The sequence below is a fragment of the Pyxicephalus adspersus genome, chromosome 5 (genome assembly GCF_032062135.1).
Source record: "Pyxicephalus adspersus chromosome 5, UCB_Pads_2.0, whole genome shotgun sequence".
NCBI classification, from domain to species: domain Eukaryota; kingdom Metazoa; phylum Chordata; class Amphibia; order Anura; family Pyxicephalidae; genus Pyxicephalus; species Pyxicephalus adspersus.
The window spans coordinates 47,796,389-47,816,326 of record NC_092862.1 but is presented as its reverse complement, the minus strand read 5'-3'; the positions used below and the strand labels follow the sequence as shown (position 1 = coordinate 47,816,326).

Sequence of the window (19,938 nt, the reverse complement as noted above, 5' to 3'; positions counted from 1 at the left end):
TATACAGACCTGGGACACGGATGGGGATGATATGGGTACAGACAAATCTCTGATTTCCTACACATGTAACTGTATTATATACTAATTACCCCTGGCATACACTCCAATACATATCCAGATCCTGGAACAACCCTCACAGGCTGCTGGAAAACTTCCCTGAAGTCAGCCCCTCCTGATGACTCTCTCCAAGCTGACACCCCAGCACAGGGATACTTAGTAATAATAAAGTGACATCCAATAAGATTTACAAATGACAGTCACATGGCATAAAATGATACTTTGTGTCCAGGCATTGTGAACAGATCGTGTAAGAATCCATTCTATCCTGTGACACCAGGATCGCAGCCATGTGAGTGTCACCTACTAATGATTTAGCACTCTTGGGGTCGTGGTCATGGCCCATGGTCAGTCCCAGCAGCTGATCCCTCGGCTCTGACACTTCCAGGGGCAGTAGGGACTTTCCCCCCAGGTAAGTACATCACCCACCGTCTGCACTCACCAGAGTAAGCTCCAACAGCCACGGCAGGCAAAACTCCAGCCAAAGTCAGCAGGCAAGTTGCAAAGATTTTCCCCATTGCAGTTCCAGGACTCCAAATACAAGAAGATGAAATAAGTTGTGAGAGTTGGAAACAAATCACCAATCAACGATCGCAGAAAATCGGAGAAGTGCAGTGAGTGCTCCTGTCAGTGCTGCTGTCAGTGCTCCTTGTGCATGGAGTGAAGTTTGGGTGTCCCCTGTCCCAGTGCTGTACAGAGGGGAGTGTCACTGGCTGCGGTCCCTGTACTGAGTACTCACACTGTGTCCTGCTGCAGCTCCTCTCCGGCAATGGCAGCGCACCGCCCTCACTCTCTGCTTCGCCTTCTGGATTTGGAACTCTGGCGCTGAGCTCCAGCCCCGCCCGCCACTGACAGGAGGCGGCATCCCCGGAGTCCCTACACCCGTGCAGCGCTACCGACGCTCAGCCGCTAGGTGGCGCAGGCGTCTATGAGGCTGAGTGCCGTAGTGTGTGTGAGGGAAGATGAGGCGCGATTTAGAAGTCTGACATAATATTAATAAAATGTGTATAAAGTAAAACATTTCACGACACATACAGCTCCTTAGGAAGGAAAATGGCACTGTTTTTAAATAGGAAATAAACCCTTTTGTTATGTGAGTTTTGGAGTGCTGTGGTGGTGTTGAGGGTCACCCAAGAAATAAAACATTACGAGTAGGACGGTTCTTTATTGCAAGAGGGACAGACAATGTCTTTTCTGCAACAAAACTAATTAGATTTAGCCACCCTGTTCATTTTTACATCCCTAAAATAATACAAAGTAGAAGTCTGAGGGGTTCCCTCAAAAAATGGGACTTTTCAGGCCAATAAGTGCAAATTTTACAATGAAATATCAAAAACCATACCTTTTAATAAATACCATTAAAAACATTACCATATAAAAAACCTAAACATGTGCAATAAACACTACATGAAAATTCCTGTCCAGGTTACCCAAACAAAGGGGTACACCCTGTTGAATCAAACTAACCGAGACAGGAATTTTTTGAACAAATACTTGAGGGAACCCCTCAGACCTCTACTTTGTGTTTTCTGACAGAAAACAAACTTATCTGCCTGTTTGTAATCTGTAGTTGAATGTACGGTGAGGTACAAATGTGCAGCCCAGTGAGCCAATTAAGATGGCTAAAAACCCAGCCCGGGTTAAGATGTCAGCATCATCAGTGGAGTGAGGAGAGTTTAGTTCCACTTAAAGTATAACCTACTAATGACTTTGTCACTCATAACCTCATCACACGCACAGCTTCAAGACTTTTCTATAGCTGCCCCAACTCTCTACAATGGTCTTCCTCATCCTTTTCAGCTTACCCCTACTTTCTGCATATTTAAAAAAAGCCCTCAAAGTCCATCTTTTCAAACGTGTCTACCCATCTTCTTCTGTCTCCTAAATCCTCACTACTTTCCACCACTACATATCTCCCCTCCTATTGTGTTACTTCCCCCACCTCCTAGATTGTAAGCTCTTCTGGCAGGGTGTCCTGCTGTGACATTGTGCCTGTCTGTCATTTGCAACCCCTATTTAATGTACAGCCCTGAGTATTATAATATTAAAGTAGCACCCGGATGCACTAAGGCAATGCAGCTCAGATGCACATGTGCTGTGGTGTACCACAATGCAGGGTAATGCACTACAGCAGTGGTCCCCAACCTTTTGGACGTCACGGACCACTAAATTTACAGACTGTGCATGCGCAGGGTGCCATGTGTCATTCAAAGAGAAAGAAAATTCCCCCAGAGTGACGTCATGTTGTCCGGACCCGCTCAGAGACACTACCCACACACCACCCTGAGCCTGCAAACTATACGAGGGACATGGTCCACGGTTCTGGCCAGTGCACCCGGCAAGGCAGCCCTAGGCTCCAGTGGTTTTCCAAGTGGCCTGACTACAACATTTAGGTAACTATAAAAAATTGGAGTTGGTCAGAGCAGCCATTCTCAACCTTTTTGCCCCAGTAAAACCTTTGAAATAATCTCCCGGTCTGGAAGAACCCCTGCCAAAGGAAATATCATTGTGAATGGTCAGTGTAGAAGAATAACCTCCTCAGGGTCATGTTGCTGGATTTGCTGAGTGATGTTGGCTCTGGAGCTACACAGAAACCATCGGATTGGAGGTCAATCCGCCAAGGCTTAAAGAACCCCTAGACAACTCTGCAGGAAGCCCAGGGTTTCACAGAACTCTGTTTGAGAATGGTTGGGTGAGAGAGTTGTCCGATAGAACCATACCAGTATAATCAATAGCCATGGTCAGCTTTCCTTAGTGCTATCCTTACCAATGAAAACTGGACGGATGAGGGACCCATGTTATCTTAAGTCAAAATGAGTTGATTTTCGTGAAAATATCTGAACCTCACGATTCTCATACCCATGTCTGAGATATCTGGATGCTGGACAGCCGACCCCATCTCACCTGATTGCCAGCGTCCAATGTCTTGTGGCATACAATTAATGTCTTGAGGAAAAACATTGGTGTTATTATGGGAGACCAAACACAGAAATCATCTTTCATTGCCCTGACAGCTCTGAACCCATCAATGCAAACCTGTACAGAGAGACAAATGGAGGCTGCTAATGCTGAACTCCTTCTGGCTGTCCCTAGCACCGGTATATTTGGAGCTATTGATCAGTAATAAATATGCAATCACTAAAGACAAACCTCAGGACTCCAGATCTATATAATAGTGTGAGGTCAGTAAATGACTGCAATGTAGTGAAGCAATGGAATCAGTATCATACCCAGCCAAAAGACTTTTATGTACATTTAAACGCACGAAAAAAAAAAGGTAATCTATTGCTGCTTACCGTTGAACTTTTACCGCTTTTCCTAGTTCTCTTATGTGAACTACCCCAATATTATGGAAATAAAGAGAAGGACAGAAAGCATGGTGCTGGAAGGAAGACTAAGAAAAAATCCCTGGGAAATCCAATGTAGCCACAATATCTAAAAACTAGTAAACCTAAATATTTTATGAAATATTCTACATTTCCTTGGGTTTTGATATAGCTTAAGAAACAATGAAACTGAAATGCTGATATGTGATTTTAGTATTTTCATCCTATTTTAAATTGTAGAGAATCCTTGGTACCCTGTTTTTCTAAAGTAAACAAATAAAAAAAGCCATGAAAGTATTTGCCTTTTACAAACCTGCTGCAGAAAATGTCATCTCAGAAGTTCATGGTAGCTGGTCACATGACTGGATGCCTAAATGTCTGGTCATGTGATTTCTGATGAGTGAACTCGTATTGAAATCACATGATCTCTAACCTCTAGTTCCTGTACCAGTGGTTTTTGCAATGACTGTAAAGCTAAGTAAAACTAAGGTAAATAAAGCTAAGCTGACTGTAAAACTAAGTGGATGGTGAAGTTATGTTGAGGTTACCACTTCCTGATGCCCATGAAACATGCCCACGGATGAGGCGCTACATGTGGCATCTGACACATAGCTGACCAATAGGGTGGTTCGGTAGAACCTGCTGCTGCCCGCTGTCAGATGTTCCTGGTTTATTAAGTGCTGGAGTTGGGGCTACCAAGGAGGTAGCAAGGTACCACCTGCCAGGAGCTGCCTAAGAATGTCTGTTCCCTCCTCCCATGTGAATGGCACCTAGTTCATGGCTTCTGTTTCAGGTTAAGACGTGTGGCTCCTGGAGGCTGGCCGTATTGGTGGCAATAAGCAGTACTGAACATGGCATCTACCACAAGGCAGTGGTTCCTTGGCACTAGGAAGCATTAAACACACCACAACCTCACTGCCAATCTGAACCTATGACTATAGTTCCACTATATACTATATAATAATATATATTTTTAGCCAGTAAAGTCTATTATACCTAAAATAACTCTTTTTTTTTTAAATAGAATGATCAACAATATAATGGTTTTAATGTGTGCATGTTTTTCAATTATTATTTCAACTAGCAGTGATCTGTATTCCTTTACCCTAGTAAATACACATACGATAAGCAGAAGGAGCAATTTACTATAATTTACTATATTGCTGAACTTCTATTCTCTGCTGAGGTGACACCAGTAATAAAAGCTTCTCATGTCTGTGGTTATGAATGGGGCAGTCATGGCTGGGGTAAATTTGTGAGATGATGGTATATAATGTCAGCAAAGGAGAGCTGGCTGCACAATGTAACTGAACTGATTGAGAAGCTATATCAGGATAAACTAGAAATATGCACATCTAAAGGGAGGTTGGAGATGCCTTCACTCTACAGAACACCAGATATAGCAATTTAATAATCTGCACAAGGCAAATGATGTCACAAACACCCTCAGTACCCATACAGCAAACTTCTAGTGTAGTAGTAATAAAAGTCTAATAAACCCACCATAATCAGTGGCCCAGAATGCAGCTGTCTGTCTCAATCTACATTTATTAAAGAAAAAGAAATTAAATATCCTTCTCAAGTGTATCAAACTGGCATGTAAAAACAGTACACATCACGGCATGTGATTCTGGTCACTGACAATAATATGATCTGGGTCTGTGATCACACCCAACTGAAAATGATCTCAAGTTGTTGTTCAAGCTATAAAGCAATCCAAAGTTTTAACATATTTAGATTCCAAGCTAGATGCTTGGTGTTCTTTAAATTGGAATCTAGGCATTTAAAGTTTAGAAAACTTCTTCTGACTTTTTTTCTGCCCTGGTGTCATAGGTAAAAGGTCATTTCCATCACTTTACTCTGATTCTAACTTTTTCCCTCTCTACAAAATGTAAAGCTTGGGCAGAAGGACTGCTTTTAGCCTGTGGTTAGTTTGAAAAGTATTAAAAAAAAAAAAAAAAACTTTTTTTCACTTTAGATAGAGAAGGAATGGGTACATTTCTACTGTGAGTACATTTCTACTACATGCACGGGGAGCCGGGTGTCACTCAAAGGGGAGAAACCTTCCCCAGAGTGACGTCATTACGAAATAACCCCGCCTGCAATGGAAGAATGGGCAGGCTGTGTCCAGGGACTGGGGATGTGGTCCGTGGCTCTGGCTGGTGCGTCCCCATAGCGGGGTCCTTCTCCTGACCCCACTCGTAGGTAGGCAGGCCAGAGCCGCGGACCACCAAAATTTTCTTGCAGACCACTGAGCCGCGGACCACCAAAATTTTCTCATGGACCAGCGGTTGGCGACCTCTGGTTTAAATGTTTTTAAATGTACCAATCTATGTCTAACATCTTCAGTTCCCCATTTCCTTCAATCACAAGAGCAGGGAAGGTAGGAAAGAAATAAATGAGAGAACTGTAGCCTTTAGACTCTGTCTAGTCAACACCTACTGGCCCCTGAGCTCCTTGGCACCTACACAGGTCCTGAGGGTGTAAGTCACGCTCCTGTCCTAATGACAGATCTCTCCAGAACTATTGTATAGAGTGTTTTTACCAATTTGGAGGGAGAGATAGCAGTTAGTTGGTGTGAACCTGTATGTTTCACCTTATTACCTTGACCATTATCAAGAATGCTCTCAACTGTACTAAAAACCTAAACTTTCCTGCAGCTTTACTTTCGCTGCAGATGTTATAGATGTTGTTTTTTTCCTGTACATATGAACACGGAATGTTGCTTCTTGACCAACTTTTGAAATAACTTTGTTCAACTATTTTTAATAAAATGCATGTTGCAGACCAACAAACTCACCAAAGGCTGGGTGCCTTTGGTGAGTTTGTTGGTCTGCAACATACATTCTCAAGAAGCACGGAGTGGAGTTAGGCGTATAGATACCTAATATGTATAATTATACCAGTATTGATTTATTTAACACATGTCCTAGCTACATGGGTGAGTATGTCAAAAAACAGACTCCTTATAACATGGAGGCAAGAAAATGAAATCACAAGCAGTGCCTACATTTCCTAACCAACTACCCCCATGCATTTCATATATTTCTGAAATGACAGGTACAGAGAAGCTTTGGTCCCACACTGCAATTCTACCAATGAGTGTGTAATAACCTCACAAGGCACATCACTTGTGCACAAAAGTGTGAAAAATGGAACATTAGTTATCTGCTGCAGAGTAATGGATATATGTTGGTACGTGTGTACAAAACAAACAAAAAAAGCTTGTATCATTCAACATGTTACCAGCAAAATCCTGGACTTATTATCAATTACTCAGTTTGAACAAATTGTACATCCTGAGTTCTATCAGGCATTGCATGTTAACATATAGTTTTTTTTTATTAATTTGGAGACAGTAAAGATAGGTGGAAGTGACCTTATCAGCACCTTAAGAACATTGCAGGCAAACAAGTATTTTAAATGATTTAATGCAATGGTTTTTTTCTATGATTTCTATTTACTTGTAATGTGCCTTTGAAAAATTACCTAGCAATGACCCCCCCCCCCCCCCCCCCCACAATGTGTGTTTTCTAAGTGTTTTCTTATTACTGTCTGTGCTGGCCCAGCATCTCCACCGCTCACATTCCCAGCATCTCCACCGCTCACTCCACTGCTCACATCACATCCACCAAGATCCACCAGTGGTTTTCCGGCTTCTTTTAGATGTCTACACGGGGGAGGATTTACAGGTAAACATGATGCCTATTATATGTCAAACAATCATATTTTGTTTGAATTGAATTTAACTTTACTTTCAAAGCAAAGGGGAATCAAAGTGACTTGTCAAAGGATTGTGTTGGATAGTTTATCCCCTTTTGAGTATTTAAAGTCAAACTGGCAGCTTTATCTAACATAATACTACCTGATCAGTTTGCAGTTTATAGCTGACCCCTCCTATATTTATTTGTACCCTGTGGGTCATGAAGCAGGAAGAATATAATATATTACAATTACTGATATTCTACATAAATATACCATATAACTTGTTTTAAGCTGTTTTTTCTTTCATTAAAACAAAAAAAAATAACTTAAAAAAATAATTAATTTACAGACCTAACATGATATTCATCTGCTGTTCTAATTACCAACAAGACTAAAACTTGTATCTATGGCAAAATATACTTAAAAATAGCCTCTACAAAACTTTAATTCTTTTGACACAACTTTAATGAAAGAGTCTGCAGGCTGCTACCTTATTTCTACTGATTTTGGTTGAAACCATAATCCTTTCCCCATGCTGACTAATTAGGGATTCTGAAAACTATCGGCAATACCAGGCAGATAATGTTGCACAGCATCCGATAATAAAGTTCAGCACTTGCAGTCCATTTAACAAGCATTTGCTCTGGGCCTGTCACATTGTATTTTGGAATGTTCTCTATGCTCTATGTGATAGGGACAGGGTGATTCCCATTTCCTAACAACGTGCAGCATTTTTCACCAGCATGAGCACTCAGCTTGTATGCTGCTTGAGGGTCTTCTGAACAAAATAAAAGAAATGTGCGATTATCACATACCTATTTCCCTATGTTGTCATGTCCAATATGATATAAAGTAACACATTTATAACAAACAATTTAGAGATGAACATGTGGCCCTATGCTGTATGCACAAATGATACAGAAGAGAAGGCATGGCATTTTATTTTAGTTGAATGCAGAGGTGATTTATGTATATTTTTTTACTTTTTTTAAATAAAATTAAGTTCAGATAGTTTATCAACTGTGAGGGTAACTGTTTGTGGGTTTTCTTTTACAACCACTGGATTCTACCCTAAGATTCTGCATGAAGTGTACACATTCAATATGTAATAATATGGATTTCAGCTGCTCCCATTCATTTCAGTAGTAACCAGGGCTTTGGGACAGCATGCAACCACAGCCATATTGAACTGTAATAAACCACCAATGTAACCTTATTTTGTTCTCCACCATTCTTGTGCGTCACAGATAAGAGAGTGTAATTCAAATATGCTGAACTGCTGCATCTCAGAGTAGGAGATATTATGTGATGTGTGCTAATGTAATATTTATTTTACAATTTACAGCTTTTATGACAGTCATTAAAGCATTCACTGGTGTACAATACTCTATAAGGGTTATCAGTATGTAGTCTTTTCTGGATGAAAAAAGAAATGTTCCAACAACCCGCATATAAATAGATCGTGCTTTAGATTTTAAACCATCAGAGTTTAGGTGATGTTTTTGTAAAAGAAAATTAAATTATACAGCCAGGGTAATTTAGTGCTTAGGCAGTCTGTGGAAAACATACTCTAAGTCATATCCTAAGCCCGTAATTTATTAGATTTATGTTTTTTTTCCACATAACCCTCAAAGCCACATAAAAAGGACCCTTTCCACAGTATTTGTTTTTCCATTAATTGGCATTGCTTCTTGTTTCCTATATGTCCAGTTTCCTTTTTTTTCTTGGCAATACCTGGCTACTGTCCCTAAAATTACGGATAGGCTTCACCAACCAAATACTTATGGTATGGTATTTGGCTTCAGCAATGTTTCCTCACTCATTCACAGAAAATGATTGTCTTCTGAAGTGCTTTACCTTTTCTTACCCTGTCACCCTGCAGGTTGTATAAATTTCCCTTGATTCACCAGAGACCTAACCTAGCCCAGTTCTCTGCATAGTAACCAAGAGACCTGAACTTTACAACACAGCCCTGATTGATTTACAACTCAATGTAATTTTTTGTTTTATTGATTATTTTATTTTGATATTTGTAAGTAAGTAATGCACCATTTTATTCTAATTATTGTTAGTTTGCTGGCTTGATATAATTATTAGCATCTATCACATAAAACATATTGGAACACATATACTTAAATGAACACATAATACACATAAGTGAGTATGAAGCACAGTACATGCTGCATTTTCCTTGGTGCTCAAAATACCTGTTGTGTTCTAACACCTTACTTAGAAGAGATTGCACACAGGAGCATTTCTTAGGTGTGAAAATGCTCCATGTTAATTAGACCATAGGCCAGAATATGTTCTTGTTATCAGAGCAAGGTATGAATATTCTAAATTATTATTATTATTATTATTATTAATAAACAGGATTAATATAGTGCTAACATATTACACAGCGCTGTACAATAAATAGAGGTTGCAAATGACAGACAGATATAGACAGTGACACAGGAGGAGGAGAGGACCCTGCTCTGAAGAGCTTACAATCTAGTAGGTGGGGGAAGTAACACACAATAGGAGGGGAGATATGTAGTAGTGGGAAGTAGTGACGGTTTCAAAAGACAGAAGAAGACGAAGACGAGTTTGAAGAGATGGGTATTGAGTGCTCTTTTAAATGAGCAGAAAGTAGGAGCAAGCCGAAAAGGACGAGGAAGACCATTCCAGAGATTTGGGGCAGCTCTAGAAAAGTCTTGGAGCCGTGCGTGTGATGAGGCTATGAGTGAGGGAGTCAGTGGTAGGTCATCAGAGGAGCAGAGAGAGCGGCTGGGGGAGTATTTTTTTTACCAGGTCAGAAAGGTAAGTGGGACAAGAGCTGTGGAGGGATTTAAATAATACTAAATTAAAGTATTTACTTTTTATCTGCTTTATTAAGTCTCAGTCTTGTCTATCTACATTTTAAAATGTCTTTACAGATATATATATATATATATATATATATATATATATATTGTTTTTTAATGTTTAGGGGAATATTTATTTATAAAGCAAACATTTATTACTGGTAAACTGGTGGCTTAATTATTTAGTATACATTGAAAATCAAGTGTATTTATTTAACATTTGGGTTTTTACAATGTACTTTTAAAGTTATCTCCTCTGTAGTTTAGGCTGGCAAATCATTCTTCATGAGTGAATTCCCCACTATTTGCTGTTCTGTTCATAGGGTAGTTGTTCAGTTGTTGCTTGGTCTCAGAATGGTTGCATGCTGCCCCCTTTGGCCAAAAGAGAAATAAACATGCATGCAGGAAAATGCAGAAAGAAGAGGTTTTCAAATCTTTGTAGGATACTAATAGCCAATAACACTAAGGATAAGTAACAATCAGGGCCAGTTTCTTTTAAAGTATTGTATTTGTATAATTTTATAGTAATTGCAGAGATAATATTCAATATAAATATTGTGTAAAGCTGTGTTCATATCAATCAAATAATGAATGGTAAGTCAATGATTAGTTTTCGTTTAAGTTCATTTGCACCTTATAATTGGGTATTAAAGCAAACACAAAATCACCTTAATAAAAGTCTATAATCTTTTGGTGAATCTCCTCCAGATCAGGACCATTGGAAGAGGATCTGGAAAGCTGAAAGCAGAGATGCTATTGTGGACCAACAGACTACTGATATCAACAAAAAGATTATTACTGCCTTAAAAATTAATAAACTAATAACAAAATGAAAAACAAAACTTCATTCCAATGTGTACCCGCATATACCCTAAATAAGAGCGCACATACATGTTAACATCTATAATTTGACAATTTTCTGCTGGTGAACTTCAGTGCCATTCTCTCTTAATGGCAAGTTAAAGCACCTTTCCAAAGCACACATGTTGTATCACACCATAATGCATGATAACAAAATTAATAAAATAAGACATGCATCAGGCAGCCCATTTTTATAAATAGATTGCCTTTACACAAGGTGCATTAATTCATGAAATTAATAACCTGAACATGCCTGTGTTAACACAATGTACCAGTGTCCAGGCTATAGTGGTGAGGTATAAAGGTTTTCATTGCATTAGATATTTACGATTTGAATATCATATTTGTATATTTTGCAAGCAAAAACTGCCAAATGATTACTTCTAACTTTGAAGCTGGATATATGAAATTTGAATGATTATTAATATTGATATTAATATTATTATTATTATTATTAATAATTATTAATAATAATAATATTAATAATAATAATAAACAGGATTTATAAAGCACCAACAGATTACACAGTGCTGTACATTAAATAGGGGTAGCAAATGACAGACAGTTACATACAGTGACACAGGAAGAGAAGAGGACCCTTGTCCGAGGAGCTCACAATCTAGGAGGATTCCATACATAAATGTGTATTTTCTACTGGAAATGTATATTTTAATGATTTTGCAACCTCTGTCTATCATAATATTCCATTCTTTTATTCCATCATCTGCTTCAAAAAGCATAACACAATGTGTTGTCTACAGTGTAAAAATGAAAAAAAATCAGTCCAGCAGTGAAAGGGTTAGGTACTTATGAAGCTCTCTCTGCATTTCCCACATATACACATAAACAGAAGCAGTATATGAATTGTTGAATGAATACAATACAGTAACATGGTATGGTTATAGCTGAACAGAATACTTTACCCTACATTATATTTATTATATTTATGTGTGTGTCCTAATAGGTTCTACAACTGGTGGCATTGTTTGATTAATAAAACAGCCATATACACCTTTATACATTTGTTAAATACACTGTTAAATCCTTGAAAAAACCAACAGTGGAAAGTAAACAAATGATACAGCCTTGGGAAAAGCAATAATGTTTTTACTTCAGCAATAGTTTTCATCCCACCCTTAGATTTCATGTTTTAGAGAAAAATTGTAAAATCTTTACCAAATGAAATGAAACAAGAAGACTGGAATGACCCAGGTGAGTATGTTGACCCAACACAAATACATTGATTCCCATACTGAGTTTCTATAGCCTAGCTAGATTAGTTCAGATTAGTTGACCACTGAAGGATATAATGTCCTGCATTATTTGTAATGCTATGTACACCAGTCAGATGACTATCGCCCGCTAGGAACAGATCGGCACGCCTCAGGCGAGAATCTATCGTGTACAGAGGTCGTCAATGTTGTTCATAGATCCGTCCTGACAGATCCATGAATGACCGATGGTGAACACCCATAATACAAGGAAGAAGATCACAGCGGTGTTGCTTGCTTGTTCTCCTCCTTCCCTATCCATAGAAAAGAGCCATGCTGTGTGTACAGCGCTCGTTCGTTCATCTGTTACTCTTTTGTTGCTGGAATCGATCATAAAACTGAATGTGTGTATGCAGCCCAAGACTTGATCTGGTATATAAAAATCCCTCACTTTCTGCTTCTCCATGCTTCTGCACTTTATGTGGTTTGCATATCCCACCCTTCTTTGTTTTGGGGCTTTGTTCCAGCTGCAGATGTATTCAGACTCATAGACAGGGCCACCAGGCTGGCAGTACCCCCTCATAAGACACGGGTATATGGCATGTGTACCCACACACGTCAAACACCCAAAAGGATTGTTCTCATTCTCAGGCCAAAGGCCAACATCATCGGTACAAATAAATGGAAGATCCACAGTGGAGACACCTTTATTTCCTACTTTATCTAAATAAAATAATAAAAGACTTTCGATAGAACTGTGGCTATTATAGTAGGTCTATCAAACTCCAGCCATGCTTCTATTCTTCATTGTTGTAGAATCCACTTAGATTTTATTCTGACATGAAATAAATAAATAAATGAAGTAACATAAAGCCCTTGGAAAAGGACTCAGAAAATACCTATAAAACTTTCTTAGAACATTCACACATTTTTATGTGTTTTACCATGCATTACTACAACATATTACACATGGAGGTGGGTGACAAATTTTAAACCTCCCCTGGTATTTCTCCTTACTAATCCTGCATGTTTTTCATTGCTTTCCTAGTAAAGAAACAAGAACTGACCCAAGTCTGCCATCCAGGTCCCCCCCAGTGCTATTTCCCAATGCAGGGGCCACTAGTTCAGCACTGCAGATGTGCCCATGATTCCCATCTGTCCATCTGACATCACAGTTACAAACTCCTTACCTTAATTCTGTGAGATTCCCTTCACTCCACAGCCAATATGAATATTACACAATATGCAAACAGTGACGTGGTCACCCTGCCTCCTGTAAAAGGAAAACAAAAGAAGATTTGAGACTGGAGCATCATGTCACTGCAACGTAAACTTTTTTTTTTTTTGCAATGCCAGTGATTAGTTAGAGTAGGCTAGGAGCAGATTTTTTTTTTTTATATGGAACAGCCTTTCTGGACCTTTGTAACATGGGGAAACCCCCTGAATAACTTCTCTTACAGAACCCCTGCTTAATTATTATATGCACAGCTCACAGTATATTGACATGGTGGTCACTGGGAAGAATGATTATTACATTGCTGGCCAGTGGAAAGAATGTCACCTTTATAGATAACCAAAAAATAATTGGTGTCACTTAAACTAACCGGAGAAGCACAATTTACTCATTGTTCAAAGAACCCCTAGCAACCTCTGGGGAAACTCTGGATGAGATACATTGGATAGAAAATAGATGGTCACTATGTGTTGCAATTTCAGGTGTCTTGGGAATTAAAACACTAGCCTCTCAGGTATAACAATGTAATTACATGGTTTCCATTTGCTGGAGTTATTTTGGTGGTGCCTTTTGTTGCTTACACAGATTTAAAAAAAGAATCAGTCCTTTAGGTGCGGTAAAATGAAGGATGTTTACAGAGTTTTTAGTTCTATTTGCTTCATTAGAAACATCATACCAACTCCTCAATGGCTGTACAGGGAAATGTCAGACAGATGAGAATTTGTCAGGGATTAATATTGTTAGATACTTTTTACATTATACCAAATCTCTATTAATAATTAATGTTTGCTACTTCCTGAACATGCAGAGAAATGTTCATTAACACAACCGTGTTTTAAATCAGCAGTTCAAATATGCATTTTGCATGCAAATACATTTTACGCTTTTATTTGGGTTTGTTTTGCAACCAAGACAATGATTCTGCAACTAAATAATGACTGTGCACTGGTTTTTACAAATGTGCCCTAACTTTGAGCGAGGTAATTCCTCCCTGCATAATTAACAGAGCTCCAAAGTACTAGGGAGCACGTATGTTGATTTTTATTGCAAATATTTTTTGTGCAAAAAAAGTTAAAGTTACATACAAAAACAGCACAAAAAATGTTAAAGTTCATCTCCATGCAAATGTTAACAATTTCCTTTTTCCATCCTACCTTTTTTGTAATACCTTGCAAAGGAAGGTACAGTATAGTCACCTTAATTCAGCGTCTGGCACAGTTAGCAGGTAGAGAGGACCTTTAACACTGTAGATACGCTCCCCAAAACGTCACCTCGTGCTGTCATTACTTGGGTGCTATAAAAACTCACTAGTTAAACACAGATATCTGTGGATCTGTGGATGTCAATAGGGCCACCAAAGACAGACATGTAACAAACAGTAAAAGTTAAAATCATAATGATGTTATCGAAACTTTCTGCCACACTATGTGGTACGATACCAGAGTCTTAGGTAGCTCTATTTACTTTTTCCCCAATAGAAAAACGCCTGCAACCTATATTTGCTTTTTGATGACTTACGTAACATCATTGGCCCGAACCTGTTCTTTGCTATATCTTTCTTAAATCACGTTTTCCTTAAGTTATATTCCACTTTCTCATTTGTTCTTCTTACAAAACGCCATCGAATAATTTTTCATGTGTTAATACGAGATCTTATGCCAATCCATATCCCTCTTGTGTTGTCCTCCCCGCCCTTGTTCAACCATAGATAATTAAGGTAGCTAACTATGAAATTTGTATGCTGTATGAACTTCACAGGCCCGTTGGACTATGTCTTTTATCTCCTGATAGACCCTCTTCCCTTCCTGTTTTATGTATATATTTTTGCCTCATTAAATTATGTTGGTTTGAGAGAGATAAAGCTATTTTTTGTTATACTATCCCTCATAGCTTTATTCTGCAGTTGTATCCTTGTTTTGTATTATGTACCTCTATTGAAAGATATGTTATCTGTTCAATTGTACTGTCAAAGCTGCTATCCTTTGAGTAAAAATTATGAAAAAAAAAAAAAAGCAAAAATGATTTTTTCTCTTCTCATGTGCAAATTTGCAGTTGTCACATGTGGTATTACAATTGTTTGACATCGTTGCATAGTTTGTGAACAACTTCACACCCAGAAGTATATTTAGAGGCAACATGCTGTGTAAATTGTACAATATTTGCACAAAATTAGCAAATAACACGCTTAGAAATGTATTTCTTCTGCGCCAAAAGATATTTTTCACTATTTAACCTGTTTTTTGAAGGTAAATGTAAAATATGTCTGGTCAAAATAAAAGTACTTGGAAAGTATTAACTAGGAATGGGTAAGCATATTGAAAAGTGGACTATAAAGAGTAAAAGAGGAAAAATAATCAGAATTTTTCCTCTGCTTCAACAGTAATTATCTTTAGAAACTGACTCCTGTTTAAAAACTAAGTAGATGTTATGCATAAACTGAAATGGTTTCACTTTTACATTGACCCTGCCAGGTGAGTATCAGACCCCCGCTGAGGGGAGAGTTTTTCTTTGAATGCTGTACGTTTTTAACTGATAAGTAAAAAGTTATAAGATTCTCTTTTACAAAGTAACTGGCTTTAGGCATCAAATTATTTTTTATTCTGACATGTACATATAATCCTACCATGCACAATCAATGCTACCAGAGCTAACTGTACTGTGAAATAGGGGGGATTGTCTATTATGGCAGGCTGTCCTGTAATGTGATTTCATTTTTTACTAATATTTGTAATTGTGATAGCAACCTGAAGGGTTTATAATATGTTTATAGTATACAGGGTTGCTGGAGGTGTGCAGAAATAGTTGTTTGATAAACACTGGTGTTTGGTCCATGTAGAACTTGAGTTGTTGTTCTGGTATACAGTGCACCCATATTGTATCAAAGCAGCAACTCAAGTTCAACATGCAGTGGCCCATATTTGCCCAACTACCAGTGATTTTTAAATAGCCCTTGACCTTATTTATGATTGTTGCCTAATGTGCACAAAACAAATAGGCAAGTTTATACAGAAGAGTTTATTGTGGAGGTAAAAAGAAAAGCAATGCAAAGTTACTGAAGAAAAACAGATCATGTTTAAGTATGAAAGTTGTGTTGTTAATGGGGTATAATGGTGAATAATTGTGGAGGCTAATGATGAAAATAAATACCTAACTTACACATTATCTAAACATTTGAAGGACATTGTCTTTTTTTCACCTACCACTTGCAGCTGATGTATGTTTTAGGACCTGCCGTTATTAATAAATGTTTTGCAATCATATTAGAAATATTAATTCATAATTCTGGGAAAATCTTGGAAAATATATTGTGTGCAGTAGAACTCATTTTGACTAAATTGCTGCATTGTGATGAATTGTGGAGTACTATATTCTTCACCTTGGAACTAAGCCAAAAGAAGGCTGACCTTAAAAAACACATTTCAGCAAACATTAGGTATGTGCTTTCATGCCCAAAAGACGTATAACCTACTTCAAGCCTTTTAGACACACACTGGTAGTAGAACATATAGACATAATTATTTCCTATTATCACTGTAGTGTATGTATTACCATGCATTGTGCTGAGGTTTGTTAACATGCAAGAATGAAATTCCTAGTAAGCAAACTAAGCGGCAGAGATGAGTAGGTGGTTTTATTTGTATAGTTGACAATCGCATGCTTTTTTTTCCACTTTTAACAGAAATACATTCATCACATATAAAACATGCCTGTTGCTCTCTGACCTCTTTAGCACCAGGTATCCTGAAGAAATTTCACACAGTAAACATTAATGTTGTTCTCTCTATAGCTTGACCTATTCTACTCCTCCGTTTCAGAGCTCTTCTCTGCGTTCACATTAAAGATAAAAAGGCGGCTGAGTTTCATTGGTAAGAAGGTGTTAAAAAGCTGAGCTGCTAGTTGAATGAATTGTTCTTGCGGCTACATAGACCATCCACTCACCTATTCACAGTATTTAAAAAATGCTTTCTAAAAACTGCTTTACTCATCTAGCTTAGTTGTGTGTGTCCTTGCTAATGCCTCTATTTGATGTGGTGGCCATTGATCCAGTGCTGCAGTTTGGGCCTACACCAGCAAGTTACTTCTTCATGACATTACCATGCCGTTCAATCTTTTGGAGACTGACGGTCCCATCACTGGACAGCCAAAGGATAGTGCCAACCCAAGCAACTACATTGGCACTTGGAGCATGACCCTCCTCTTTTGTAGTGAACACTTGAGACTCATGTGTCACAATGGACTTAGGTAAGTAGAAGGGGCTTTCAGTTTAGGAGTTTATTTTCCTGCTTCAAAAGAAGGGATATTGTAGAGGTGAGGACTTTTGATCCCAAATTCTTCATGAACCATTGATGGAAAGATATTCCAACATGCTTTTAAGTGCATTGTGTTTTAAAAGACCTTATTTCATTTGGCTAAGTTTTTAGCCTTATTGGGCTTTCTACCTGTTTTCTAGCTGCCTGCTATCCCTAAATGTATAGCCATTCTGTCAAAATTAAAGGCTAAATAAGTGTGGCTGTAAAGTATGTTTTAAAAGCCTTTAAAACAATATTGATTTTTGCACTTTTTATTGTCCGTCAGTCTCATTGTTCTCATTGCAAGCCGAGGCTGGTGATGGCTTTAAAATTCATCCTTTCCTATATGGTAAAATATGCAGTTATTCTTGTGTATTAAATAATGCTATTATTCCCTCTTTTTATTCCTTGTAGATAGCTCCCAATGAAGATAGCACTAAAATGTAAGAATTTAGGAAATGTCAACCTGATTTATGTTTGAATCAAAGTTGCTGCTGAAAAGAAATGCAGATGGGAACTCTTTTCATATTAACAGCCAATAATATGGCCTGTGGCTTGCTTTTCATTGTTGTGCTAGTACAAACTGTTCCTTTTCACTATGACAGCATGGCTAATATGATAATAAGAATGATAATCTTTAACGTGGTTTAATTATTAGAATTTGACATGGTTTTTCTTATAAAATTCAGTGAACATCCTAACACAATATTGTTTTGTTAGCAAAGCTAAACAATGGGGACTTGTTATAAAGGCCATACATGTTTTTTTTCATTTTTAATACTTTCATTACTGTTTCTGGCTATTAATATACCTGTTCTAGCAAATGCTGTACTTTACATACCATATATACATATTTCAACAAAGATGAGAATAAGTTTGAAGTCTATTCTTGTAAATGTGTGGGTATAATATATAATGACAGCATTCCCTGTATAAATTTGTTTTATCATTTCATATGCCATTATTTATACTATCCTATTATTTTCTGATCAAGCTTTCCAGCAATGTGACAGTTGGACAAACTATTACACTTCCACAAGTGCCATGGATACCTTTATTTACATGGCTTAAAATTTTCGAAGAAGAAAAAAAAAAGTTTCTGCAACTGTCACTGCAACTTGTAAGTATCACTTTGATGGCCAGTGTGGCCAGTATGTTATTATGAAAAAAATAAAAATAAAATGTTTAAATGCACCCCAGGTCCTATTTCCTAAACCAGGAACACGAGGCCCATGATAAACTGTTTAGGAATCTCTACCTTAAAAATCCAGCCTTCATCAATGTAACCACCTTAGAATCTGCCTACAAAGTATATATAAGATGGTATATGGTAATGTAAAACACCTACATTCCAAATTATATGGTTACTGTTTTAAATACCAGGAGCCAGGGGGATCCATATTTGGTAGTCATGACCACTGCTTACAAAAGTTTGGGGGCATGTTTTTAAACTGTAGGGACAGCTTTTTCAAGTACATATATCTAGAGACCCATATTTAGTTTTACTACATTTCAAACCCTCCATATTTACTAATGCATACTTTAACAATTGCTCCTCCATACTATTAGCCACCAAAAAGACCAAAGCTCATCCTTTATTAAAGTAAAATCACGCCATGTCATGTTTATCAAAGGAAAGCAGACTAGCATCCTAAACCATCATAATTTCAGTAAAATTTGGTGAATCTTGGATTTCATATTCATTACCTTCTTTATTTCATATTTCTCGACTGTGATTTTTTTTTTCATTCTACCAATTCATTTTCAACACCAGATACTTTCCTCCCCATTTCCCTTTCATCTTTTATTTGTTTTCTTTAAAACCTATTGCTTGGTTCTGTTGGACTAATTAGCACGGTATTGTGAATCACTACATACTCACTTATTAGGACCCTGGGGTATTCACCCTTTGGAGCTTCAACATTCAGAAATTAGGTGATCCAGCAAACCTGGAATGGTTCTGGTCCAGGATTGAAAGCATTTCCAAATAACAGACAATAATTTTTAAGAAACCAATTACAGATTTGTAATCCCCCATGTTCACCAATGATAGCTATCAGACTATAGACTATAGTCTATTTTCTGCAGTCTTAGAGATCCTTAATAAATCAGTCCCAATGTGTCCATTAAGGCATGCATAGTTACGAGTTTATTATTGGATATCAGATCTTCCTTGTAATTATTTTAATATAGTCTAGTGTTAACGAAAAAGAAAAACCCAAGTTTGTAATATTTCACTATGTTTTTGTTTTTTGTTGCATATTGTGCTGTATTTTCCTTCAAAAACTATTGAAAAGAACAAAATCCTGCATTCATTTTAAATGATGATGCTATCAGTTTGTTTTAGGCCAGGAAAAGCATTTCCTGATTTACCAGTCTGGAGCAGTCTGTTCCACACTTTCCCAATAT

The 19,938-nt window shown here is 37.7% G+C and overlaps 1 protein-coding gene across 10 annotated transcripts in view; it reads right to left on the bottom strand.

The window, feature by feature from the left end:
• Positions 1-833, bottom strand: part of PTPRM (protein tyrosine phosphatase receptor type M) — a 416,833-nt gene extending 416,000 nt beyond the window's left edge. For 6 of the 10 annotated variants that reach the window (XM_072411421.1, XM_072411416.1, XM_072411422.1 and 3 more), the window contains exon 1: positions 500-832. In XM_072411421.1, coding sequence (XP_072267522.1) covers positions 500-575 — 76 coding nt within the window. In that variant the 5' untranslated portion in view covers positions 576-832. Of the gene's footprint in view, positions 1-499 lie in introns of all 10 variants that reach the window. The other 4 variants (XM_072411414.1, XM_072411419.1, XM_072411415.1 and 1 more) reach the window with 2 other exon arrangements.
• Between the last annotated feature and the right edge of the window lie 19,105 nt (positions 834-19,938).